Source organism: Rhinolophus sinicus, chromosome 3, assembly GCF_057876585.1.
Source record: "Rhinolophus sinicus isolate RSI-liver-muscle chromosome 3, RSI-T2T, whole genome shotgun sequence".
Taxonomy (NCBI): domain Eukaryota; kingdom Metazoa; phylum Chordata; class Mammalia; order Chiroptera; family Rhinolophidae; genus Rhinolophus; species Rhinolophus sinicus.
Window position 1 is genome coordinate 10,803,646 of NC_142503.1, and position 12,795 is coordinate 10,816,440.

Below are 12,795 nucleotides of genomic sequence, written 5' to 3' on the forward strand. Positions count from 1 at the left end.
GAAATCTAAGAAAATGAAAGTTTGTTGGAGAGGACGACATTTCTGCAGAAGGAGCATTTTTTTCAGTATTGACTATAATTGGTACAGTGAGGAGAAGACATTTTGGTCTGATCTTCATTCTACTATATCTCAGGTTATTTTTCAAAATTCCCTAATCTCTGCAGCTCTCAAAAGCAAGACAGGATAAACAATCATATTATACTATATTTAATTATTTCAAAAGAGCCCTGAGAAATAGTTTTGGCTCCTGATGGGTGTGTGTGTGTGTGTGTGTGTGTGTGTGTGTGTGTGTCTATCCTCCAGTCTGCATGCTTGTGCTTTAATTTGAGAAATAAAATAATACGGAGAACAAGCAATAACAGAATCAGTACTTTAGCCACAGAGCCACGTGACAGAGAGAAGCAATTTTTCTTAAAGCAATTTCAGGAAGCACTTTCTACACACAAAAAGAGAGACAGACTGAGGAGTGAAATCCCCTCTGTGTTAACAGTGTAACAGAAGACGCTGGCCCCAGAGCGTCTTAATGTGCTGGAGAAGGCAGGGTTGAGGGGCAGTGGTCTCCGACCCCGGTCACCCTGCTGGATTGCATTTTTCAGAAAGAATACCTGGGTGCTTACAGCAAAGATCATCAGTATGTCCCCGCACATCACGTCTCCGGCATCCCCGAAGACATCAGGCGGGATGAGCTGCGTATACACATGGCCCAGTGTGGCCACTCTCATTTTCTTAGATAAAACTACCCCACAGACCTAAATAGTTGTAGAATGGATTTTAAGAAAACCACTCTGGTGCTGTTAAGTATAGTTCAAACTACACAATATAGTTCAAACTACCAATTACAATGTCAAAAAGTGACATCCACATTTGTCAAGGTGTGGGGAAACTGGAAATCCCATATATTAGGGGGAGGGTATAAACTGGTAAAGGTTTTTCAGGGTGCCAAATGTAACATGCACTTATTATCCAAACCAGACTTTCCACTTCTCGGAATCCTGCCTACAAAAATACATAACAGGATGTCCTTTGCAACATTGTCCCTAATGGCAAAAATTGAGAAAACCTAAATATCCACCAGCAGAAGAAAGTTTAAGTAAACAGTATACATCTAATAAGGAAAGAGCTCTAGATCAGACTGTTGAATGAAGAAGCCTATTCAATACGTAAATGTCTCGGTGCCCAGATCTAGAGGCTATGCATCAAAACGTTGAGAGGGGACATTTCTGTAAATGGAGAAACGCAACAGAAAGCCCAGTAAAATGGTCTTTTTAAAACTTTATATATTTCACAATTATAAGTACAAAAGGTGTTTTTTATTTGAGTATGTATATATTTATGTGGACAATTAAGAAAAATTTCTAAAAGAACAAAAGTAATTCAAGGTTTTTCAACTTTGTAACCATAAACAGTTCCTTCCCTTAGTATCTCAGAGAAGATGAAAACATTTTCCAGACATGGATTTGGCACTACTTTATGTGTTAATGAGATTAAGTATAAGCACTGCTATCTCTGTTTCTGGAATCCCAGTCTCATAATAGGGTTTTAGTTCTAGCTTGTTGCTTCTACAATAAACTGAGCCCACCTCTGTTCTACCAGATACCAAAAGGACTTGGTAACTACTCTCACTTTTTAGATGCAAGTTAATCAAATGACTCCCTGTCCTCGCGGCCATCGCTTAGTCCCTCAATCTTTTAGTCACTAATAAGCACATTCCTCTCATGGCCCAAACTTCCTTTGAATCACATGACCAATGGAAGCGAGAGCCTTCCATTTTCTCAATGTGCCAAGTACGGAGGTAGAAAGCATATCCGGCCCCCAGTGCCTTCTGCCAGCATTTGCTCTTCAGTCCTGAGTTTGCTAATCTTCCTGTGCTCACAGCGTAAATCTTAGGAGGGAGCCAATGGGAGCCTCCTTGGGTTATTACTTCTCCCTCAATGACTGCCCCTGGGCTACAGTATCTCAGTGACTTAAAGCCATTATATTATTTTTCCTGGTGTGCAACTATAGTTGGAATGCTGTCTATTTAAATATATAAAGAGCTCCCCAAATATAAAGTTTTATCTTTTTGTACTTTCATTTGCTTAAGGCACGTCTCCCTCTTATGGCTCTGTATACCTCTTGAGCACCACCCTCACCTTTAATACCCTTCCTTCTCTTAATCCTATTAAACTCATTCTCACTTTATTCATCTCTTGTGGAACAGTTTCTTTGTCATTAAGGAAACACCACCTATTTATACAGACAAGGTGAAACTTGTTAATAAAACTCTCATGCATTTATAATTCCGTCATCTCAAAAGCTGTCCAATATGGAAGCCAACTAGCCACATGTTTAAGTTAAATTTAAATTAATTTAAATAAAATTAAGTTTAAAATTCAGTTTCTCATTCTCACTAATTACATTTCAAGTGCTCAATAGCCGAAGGTAGGCAGTGTCTATAATCCTGGAAAACACAGATATGCAACATTTTCATCACTGCAGAAAGCTCTACTGGGGGGGCGGCCTTGATTTAGGTATTTCAACTACAATAGTACCTAGACCCTTGGGAGACTTCAAAATTTTAACAGCAAGAAGAAACTTGGGAAAGTTTCCCAAGAAAGATCTTGGGAAATCAGAAAATGCACTAATTAATAATGAATGAAAGCAACAAACCAATACACTGTGTCTGGTTACAAGTAAATAAATTTCCCCAAGTAAATAAATTTTCTACAAATCTTTACATTGCTATTTAACAATCCAATAATAATCTCCTACTAAGTATTATATACACCTGGCTGGATTACAACATTTTTTGATTCTAGAATAATCTTCTATAGATTTTAAGAATTATTCTTTAAAAAGAGCATTTAGGTATAAACACGTTTGAAAAGCTTAGCCGAACAGGAATGTAGGACTGTTTCCAACTATTTAAAGCCCTCTTAATGGCAAGCCAATATTTCATCCTCCAATGGTGACAAGGAAGCCATCTCCCATTTGCAAAGCATCTATTCATTTATCAGCCTGCTTGGCTCTCACTGGCCCATGAAATCTGCCTGAAACTGTCCCCTCACTGCACACAACACCCCAGCATTAATCTCTCCCTACTTTGTCTAACTATCATCTCCTGTGCATAGTTCCATAACTGTGAAATCCCACTGCATTCCAGTTACCTACTTACATGTCCATCCTCCCCATGTGGGTGGAAGCTCCTTGGGGGCAGGAAAGCATCGGCTCTATTACAGCCTATGATCCATTTGGCGATTGGAAGCCTACCTGTATTTGCTTTCTTGGCTATGGTAGTTGCCTAATTTCTTGGGGGGAAAAATAAGATTTTTCTCTTGGCCCAAACAGACTAATTAATGAGATTGCTAAGGGAAATCAACAATATTGTTCAGTCTGAATTCTTTAATATCTTTCAAAATATACAAATAAATCATTGAGTAATGACATTTAGGTTTGAGCCAAAAGACAATGGAGAGTATTGTCAATATTTAAAATTTAGATAAAGATTCACTCTCCAAAGTGTCTCCAGGAAAATGTCAATTGGTTTTTGTTCCTAAGAAACTTGACTTTATAAACTGCGTAAACACCCAGATTTCAAAAGAAAATCCCAAATATGTCATATATTGTTGAAAGATCATTAGTTCATATATATAGTGCTTTCAAAAGCAGAATTCTATAACCTTGATTAAAAGTATGGCATTAACAATCAAAATTTGAGATACAATAACTCAAATGCAAGCTGTGAAATTCAGGAAAATGATTTCCTGGCCAGGAACTAGATGGCCCTTTTTAGTGCTATAATAACATCAAGAAAGCCAACTGGAATTGTTTTTCCCTCCAGGTTGGATTGGGAATCCAATGGTTCTTTTGTTTTTCACCTCCCCTTTTAGTATCAACGGAATACCACATCTTATAACATTTGAAAATGTTGAAAAACAAAATAACCACTATCTCTGAATTTGCTGAGGGATTTATAGAACAATTTGCGATTCTTCTTTATTTAGAGCATCACCCTAGAGATTATACTTGTACCGAGATTTAGAATTTCCAATTGCTTACATATGCATTATCACATTGAATGCAAATTGTTCATATACATGATTAGTCCAATTATCCAGGCAACATCTGCTCAGTTCACATATTATTCATGGCATTTCCCTTCCTTCTTTTTGCCTTTCTGGCCTGAAATTTGATCATTTTGTTTCTTATTAGTCTTGCACTAGTGACAAAGAGAAAAGAAGGAGGGGAAATTCAAGCTGATCAAACTTTAAAATTTATAGAGTTCTCTTAGAAAAAAATGACTGTGAATATTGAAACTGCTAGCCTCATTAAGGCTCTAGTGAGCAGAGGCATTAAGTGAGTCAAACTATTTCAATGTTTGTGACTTACTCAAATACACTTAATCTACAACCTGTAATTAATAACATTATTTTATAATCACTATTTCCTTTCTTTAGGCCTGTGAGCTGGGACTGGTTATTCCCATTTTTACAGGGGAGAAAACAGGAATATGGACAGACGGAACTGATGTGTTCAAGTGGAGGCCAGGATTATAGGCTAAGTCATTTGACCCCAGTGGAGTACCATCCCCTGAAGTCAGCAGTTGTCAACTTTACGTGCATCAGAGCCTTGGGGGGGGCTTGTGAAACACAGGTGGCTGGGGCCAAAGGTTCTGATGCGACAGGTCTGGGGTGGGGCCTGAGAATGCACATTTCTAAAAAGGGGCCACAGGCTGCTGCTGCCGGTGGTCCTCAGACCACTCTTGGAGAATCACTGCTTTAAACCATGGCTGCCGCCCTCAGCTCTTTGTACATCCCACTAAACTCTAAACCCCATCACAACAGGGAATGGCTCCTCGGTACAGTGTTGTCCCTCTCTATCCCTACCCCCTATTGCCAACTGGTCACCGTATGCACTGCAGGACCAGGGCATGAATCGGTTTCCATTTCCTCATGGCATTAGGGAAACAACAGATCAGGTGAAACATGTAAGTAACCTTTAATCGTAGGATCTGTTTAAGCTAAAATGTTTGATCCTTTTTCTCTTCTAAGCCACTGAATATAATGTGAAACAAAGAGACACAGGGCAGCAAGGAAAACTGTCCCCAAGCCTAAACCCTTCCAAGGAGCCCTTTGCGCCCTTGCAGAATCTGAGTCACCATGCCATCCATGATGTTAAGACCTCCAGGTGTGGGTCCTGTCCCCAAACACAATGATCACCATCGTCACCAGTCAATACTATCCCAGCTTTGTGAACGGAGACTGATTTGCTCTGATTCCTTAGAAATCAATGTCTGTCCTTATATCGCCCACTCCCAATAATTTCTTCCACTCCTCCTTCCTTCGCATTGCAAAATATATCACTTTACATGGGCATTATCCTGTTAATTTTTTCAGAGTACTTGGGAATACAGATGCTCTGCTTTGTGAGAAAAGTGGCCAGATTGTGATGCCCCAGATAGTTAATTCGTTCGCACGAATGAAGACCGTGCGAACCCCAACATTCTCTATTACATCCAACTGGTGACAATACGATAGCTGCAAGAAACGGATTACTGACAGTTTGTTAACGTTCAATAGCATGGTCTTACCTATGCACACTAGATCCATAAAACCATACATTCCATAGCAGATTTGAAAAAGGACGTCCTTTCTCTGCCACACTGCATAGGGGCTGAAGGCCGACCAGAGGAGCCAGGTCACACTGGCTATTAAGAACAGGGATCCTAGGATTACAGCAATCATCTGAACTTTCTCAACCAGTGTTATAGAAATGCTTTGCCACTAAAAGAAAAACAGAGGCATGTAAGAAAAAGGCGCTGTGTATAATTTTAAAAGGAAAAAAAAAAACATTTTCAGCCCCATGTTTCTCTTCATAATAGTAAGACCCTTTTCCATCTGATTGGCCCCCCAAATGAATGTTTCCATTTCATCCAGGCTATAACAAATAGACAAGCAGATAAAGATTAATGAATCGCCTTAGTGTCATTATTTTCAGTAATTCGCCATTCTGCAAATTCAATCTCGTTTTATTCCAGATAGCAGTACTGAACGTGAACGGCTGAGGGACATTTAGTACCTGGGAATTACATTCTCTTCTTTCACACATGCATGAAATTAAAAACAACCTGAAGAAACATGATGAGGACTCCTCTATTTGGAAATTTATTTTGCTTTAAACATATGTGGCTACTGCAAAAAAGGGAATTTCTTGTTTTTTGTGAGAAAATGTGAAAAATAAATAAGTAAATGATATAAGAACATCAGTGAAAAAGTTGCTTAAGGTAAAACACTAGAATAATTATACGGGAACTATAAAATGGTACATTATCAGTTATTGGTATATTTACTCAGCTATCACTGACATTTAATTATCTATAGAGTAATCCATGAAGCCATTTTTGTCAAGATTTAGAATTTGTACCCAAATGGAGAATCTTTGAAACTCACAAACTGTATGCAGCACACACTATTCAGTGGGGAAAGTAATTTGAGAGGATTTACAGTATAAATGTTCAAAAATTTTCAAGGGTGTTATCAACTTGAGAGAATTAATTAGTCATGTTCTCACTTTCACATAATTGAGACAGAAACAAAACTAAAATTGCTATTACGGTTTGCCAGTAAACAATGAAACTCAAAACAACCTGCGCAATCTTCTGTGTGAAAGAGCTCTGGCTGTTGCAACATATGGCTTGTCAAAAATAATTCCTAAACAGTTTAAATAACCTTTAAAAACAAATGAGCTTAAACAATCAGCGTCCATTAGGTGAATCTGGTATTTTCTTAAATTCTTTACTTACCTTCAGTCTGAATATATACATCGCCAAATGGCAAGTCGTCTATCTCTGCCCATAACTTCCCTCTCCCCCTTACTGTCTCTGTGTCTCTCTCGTCATAAATAATTTACATATATTATTTAAGTATGCCTTTGACCATGCATATTCATGCATACACTTTTAAATTCTACACTTATTAAAGATTAAATATCAAAATGCATTTGAAATATTTTGTTGTCTAAAATCATTTATTTTTATTTTAAAAAACAGAATCGAATGACAGTTTGGTAGGATTCTACAAGAAAGATATTTCTAATTGTTTCAATATGAAGATTCATTTGTGGAAAAATGGTGCCTGCTTTTATAATTCTGGATGAATAATTAAACTAATCAATATGGTTTTTTACCATTACAAATCAATCAATGTTGTATTTCAAGCATGTTTTTGGATTTGTCTTTTCACTAACTTCATGATATAATTTTAAACACATTAATTTCAAACTGCCAGGCATTTGACTGTTAAACCATTTTAAATTTGGTGTCATCAAACAAGGATGAAGTGTCAATGTCTCGTTGAGTTCTGATGTTCACTAAGATTTTCTACAAATACAACCACATGGTAAGCCACATAGAAAACTACTTCCAACTAGTATCTATCCTAGATGGGTGCTACCGTGTCTATATGTACTGGGTTACCTTTTATCGATTTATTAATCACATCAGACAGATTTATTAAATCCATGAGGCAAAGGCGTCCAACTTGTGCATGCACGTGTGTCTGTGCGTGTTTGATTTTCACATGGTGGGCCACATGTTTCAAAATACATACTGCCTAAGTCACAAGAGTCACGGGTAGTCAGTCAAAGGTGAGTGAGGAGGATCACCAAGCGTGATCTTTACTGATACCTGTTTTCTTTTTGCTAGTAATCCTTTATGTTCCAGATTCATTACATAATTTCAGTGGAGTTAAATTTGGACAGCTTAATATTGTATGGTTAATTATATTTCACTTCAATTAGGCTTACTAATTAATTGATCCAAGACTGCCTGCAGGTCAATTCAGTAACAGCATGGTGGTCATAGGCCCTACTACGGATTTGGGTGAACTGGTGGGGTTGGTTTTATGTGGTGGTGCTACTCCTGGGAAACACGGAAATTATGGTGGCTCTCGTCTCAGAGTCAACCTGACTGCAAGGAGTGCGAGGCCGTGCTCAGATGGCAGGCTTCCGACACATGAGGCTTAGCTGTTCCTTTGTAGAAAAGCTGAGTGATTAAAGGACAGACTTACTAGAAATAAGAAACACTGATGCTTCACGCTTGCTTGGTGATACCAAATTTAAAATGATTAAAGATGTAAATACCTGGCAATTTGAAATTACTATGTTTAAAGTTATGTCAGAACCTAGGGAAAAAAGAACAACTCTTGATTACTATACACTGGGAAGCTTAATTATTGATCCTTATCACATTAGATATTATTTTTTTGTTGTGGATATAAGAATTTAAGATTTTTGAAGCTTATTTTTAAAAGATAAACAGTTCAAATTTGTAATGAGCTTACTGAAATTTTTCATTTTATATCACTTCGCTAATAATACAAACCTGCCTGAAAGTGCATAGATGTTCTTCTTCAACTGATGGACCTTAAAATTAACACCATTTAACTGAATAGCTAATAAGAACAAACCATTATTGAAACCAAAATTATTAAACTAATTATGAACATAGGCATTTTCCTTTGAACACTGATATTATCTTGGGAATTTCTTTGCCCACTATCTACTGATCTTTCTTATTTTTACCATTATGTGCAAAAAGTGGGAATGTTCACATTCTTCCTCTAGGAAAAATAATGCTGCTTTCCACCACTAGGAAACATCCACCTAGCATCTTTGCCCTGGACGGTACACATTATCTACAGGCTCAGCCTCAAGGAGCTGTGCTAATGGACCATTAGCTTAGACAATAAAAATAGAAGATGAGTCTCTTGGGGCTTCTCTCTCTACCCCAATGGTACCCAAGGCCTGGATTTCAGTTTGTAAGACATTTCTGAATCTTAAGCAAAATTAGTAAACCACTGAACATACTTTTCTCCTCTAAAACTTGATCTATATCTATCTATATCTATATCTATATCTGTATCTGTATCTGTATCTGTATCTGTATCTGTATCTATATCTATATCTGTATCTATCTGTATCTGTATCTGTATCTATATCTATATCTATCTACATCTATATCTATATCTATATCTGTATCTGTATCTGTATCTGTATCTACATCTACATCTACATCTACATCTGTATCTATATCTATATCTATCTACATCTATATCTATATCTATATCTATCTACATCTACATCTACATCTGTATCTGCATCTACATCTGCATCTGCATCTGCATCTGCATCTGTATCTATCTGTATCTGTATCTGTATCTATATATCTATCTATATCTATATCTATATCTATATCTATATCTATATCTGTATCTATATGTGTGTGTGTGTATGTATGTTTACTTTTTTTCACTTAAATTTATTCCCAAGATTGGAAAGGGAAGTAATAGAACAATAACTAGATTGGCTCTGAATAATTGCTACTATTTTATTTTTCCCCGTAACATTGGGATATGTGTTAATACTTTTATAATCCTGAAAAGCTAGTCACTTCTACACAAACTACAGGACGTATTGTTTCTAGCAAAAGAGGGACCGATTAGCTCCTCTTTTAGAAGTTCATTCTTATTTAGCAAACTGGAAATAATTAAATAATTATAGCCTATATTTATATAGGGCTAACATGTGCCAGGCACTTTTCTAAGCAGTTACACCTATGAACTGATTTAATCCCCATGACAACTCTATTAGGGAGGTATTACTATTATAATCCCCATTTTGTAAATAAGTAACTGAGTCCGAGAAATGAAACAATTTGTCCAAGGTTAAACACCTAGTAAGGACTGGAACTGAGACACAAACCCGGGTAGTCTGGCTGCTGGGTTCATGCTCTGAACCTTTACACTATACTGTGCAATAATTCCACTGAGCTCTGATAACAATCAATTGCATATACCCCATCTTCACAGGGCCATGAGATTTTACTGATAAAAGCTTTGAGTCTGTCTTCTCTGGGTCTACTGAAATAGCTTCCCAGCTAGTTGTGAATCATTCTAGTTGTGAATCATTCCCTGATTCTCTGTGTAACTCCCAAGCCTACATTCCTAATGAAAGGAGAGCTGCCCCTGCCAGGCTGGACTCTAAGCTCCACCGAGGGGGGCTAAATGCTTGGTTCAGCGCATATTCCCAGTGCCCGGCACAGGATAGTTGCAGGAAGATGAAAGAAAGGATGGAGGACTATTACAAGGCAGAGAGGGAAGGAAGTTACAAGTTGGATGGAAAGAAGGAATTGAGTGATAGAGGGAGGGAGAGAGGGAGGAAGGAAAAGAAGGAGGGAAGGAGGTAGGGAGAAAGGAGAGAGAGAGGAAGGAGAGAGGTTGAGAGGTACACTCCTCAATTTTGCTTCATCTGACTTCTTGGTATTCTCCCAAATGCCATGTACTTTTCACTTCGGCCCCTTCTCTGCCTTGAACATTTTCCTTTCTCAGCACGAAATGCCCTTCTCCCCTTTTTCACCTCACGAAATCACTCATCCATCTACGACTGACTCTAATGCCATCTAAACCTAACCCCCTCCTGCCACTCTTCTTCTAAGCAGAATCCCTCGTTCTGGACCCCACAATCCACTGCTTATACTTCTGTTTAGTGCAGATTTCACTCACTTGGATCACAGATAGATGTTTATCTCCCTTTTTTTCATGGACTACAGTTTTCATAACAGCAGAAGCTGAGTCTCATCTCCCCTTATGTTCACTAAACAGCTGAACACACTGCTGGGACCCAGAGCCGGGTACCATAAAATATACCAAAATGGCATACTGATTACTCTGAATTAAAGTTACCTGACAAGCAGCCAGTGCTAGAAGGGCATGTTGGCTCTCCCTTGCTTTGAAGGCGGGATATAAATCTCCCCTATGAAAGGTGCCCTACTTGTTCTGGTGGGGGGTTGAGGTTCCTAAGAGAGATAACCTTATCACTAGAGTTAAGGAATCCAGGGCCAAAAAGCTTCCATAAACAAACCTTGCTACCCAAGCCCAAACTCAGTTTAGATTCCTCACTGGGGAGCACCCAAACTCAAGTATCTTTGTCCTGTCAATTCATCAAATTTATTGTTTCTTTGCCTAAAAAGTACAGAAAGCTGCTAGTTCATCATTCTGAGAGTATCATTTATGGTCTCCTGTGTGCAAATATTAAATTATTTTTTCTCCTATTATTCTGGCCTTTTTGAATTTTATTATTAGTTCACCCATAAGAACTCAAGAGGGGTAGAGAGGGGAAATTCTCCCCCTCACGGCCAATAGCCAATAAATGCTATAAATATACGGTGTCCTTACTTTAGTTTCCATCATCTACCTGGCTGCCAGATGAACATTCTCTTCACGGCCATTCTGTCTTTGCCTATGGGATAAAGCTCCATCTCTGACCAAACCACCAGTAAGTACAAAGGGGAGAATTTAAACTCAGATTCGTTTTCAAACCCTAACTAAGTTCTATCTAGAATGCCTTTCTCTCTATCTGTTCTCATTCTTTCTTTCTGCCTTCTTGCACTGACACATCCTACATCTGAAAGCAAAAACAAAAAGGACATGCTTACACCTATCTAAAAGGTAGTTATAAGGATGGGGAAAAGTCAACCTATGCAAAAAGCAGCTCAGTAGAGCACCGACTAAATCTGACCTACAGCTTCCTAAATGGCATCCTCAAATATTTCTTGAGTCTGAAAATTGCAGTTTGTTAAATAAGTATTTACATTAAGAAGACAATCTCAAGGAAGTATATCTTTTTAATTTTAATGAACGTTACAAAAAATTAAATAAACTCACATTGGAGATTATTTAATATTCTCTTTATACACGACTGTTCATAGATGCACCAAGTAAGGTCCACCACTTGTAAAAAGGTACAATGTACGTGGCCCAGAACTGAGTATCATTTTGTGTGAGGGTCCATGTTATTGTGGCACTCTTCATGGAAAATTAAATAAGTACCCCAATAACTACCACACATAGCTGTGAAACATGGCAAAAATTGTTGTCCTTGTTAATGAAATCTTATTAATCAACATAGGTTTGTTACTGCCTTCAGAGAAAAAAGGGTGGAAGGAAAAGCTAGGAATGTACTTTAAAGAAATGATGGGAGACCAAGCCAAGGTAAGACCAAGACAAGAGTCTCCCCCTTGTACTGTGTTTCCCCGAATATAAGACCTGGCTGGACCATCAGCTCTAATGCATCTTTTGGAGCAAAAATTAATATAAGACCCAGTCTTATTTTAATATAATATAAGACTAGGTATAATATAATATAATATAATACTGGGTCTTATAGTAATTTTTGCTCTAAAAGACACATTAGAGCTGATGGTCCGGTTAGGTCTTATTTTCAGGGAAACACGGTATAAATTACTTCCAATCAGAAAGATAAGAACTGAAGAAAGGCATACATTTCATTAGGCCTCCAGGAAGCTGTTTAGGAAGATGTAGCTGTCATTCCATTATCTGAAAGAGTTAATGCACCTTCTCAATTTAGAACTCAATTTTCTCCCTGAAAATAACAAGTGCTCAGAGAGAATAAGGCTGAACTCAGAGAAAGTGTATTCATTCAGTGTGCATTGAATCATTCAGTCTAAAGTAATGTTTTATCTTTGTTTTTACAAGGCAGGCCAGATATGAATCATAAGCTAATAGATTTGTAGTATCATGATTTATAGTACGTAGGTGACAAGTGGGATTACTCACCAGTGTCACAGGACAGAATACCTGCTCTTAAGAAGTGTCCTCTTCTGTAGAATGAATTTAGCTAAAACATATTTTCAATCATCTTCAGATGGTTTTTAAATTGAACCACTAAAGTTGGGATTGGAAATGCTGGCAGAACACATCTCAGTGTGTAATCAATTTGACATGTGGATGCAACATTCAG

The 12,795-nt window shown here is 37.7% G+C and overlaps 1 protein-coding gene across 1 annotated transcript in view; it reads right to left on the bottom strand.

Annotated features, from left to right (window-relative positions):
* Window positions 1-12,795, bottom strand: part of MARCHF11 (membrane associated ring-CH-type finger 11) — a 97,676-nt gene that overhangs the window by 18,066 nt on the left and 66,815 nt on the right. Inside the window, exon 3 of the mRNA XM_074329058.2 lies at window positions 5,570-5,762. Within this exon, the coding sequence (XP_074185159.2) occupies window positions 5,570-5,762 (193 nt within the window). The remainder of the gene's footprint in view (window positions 1-5,569; window positions 5,763-12,795) is intronic.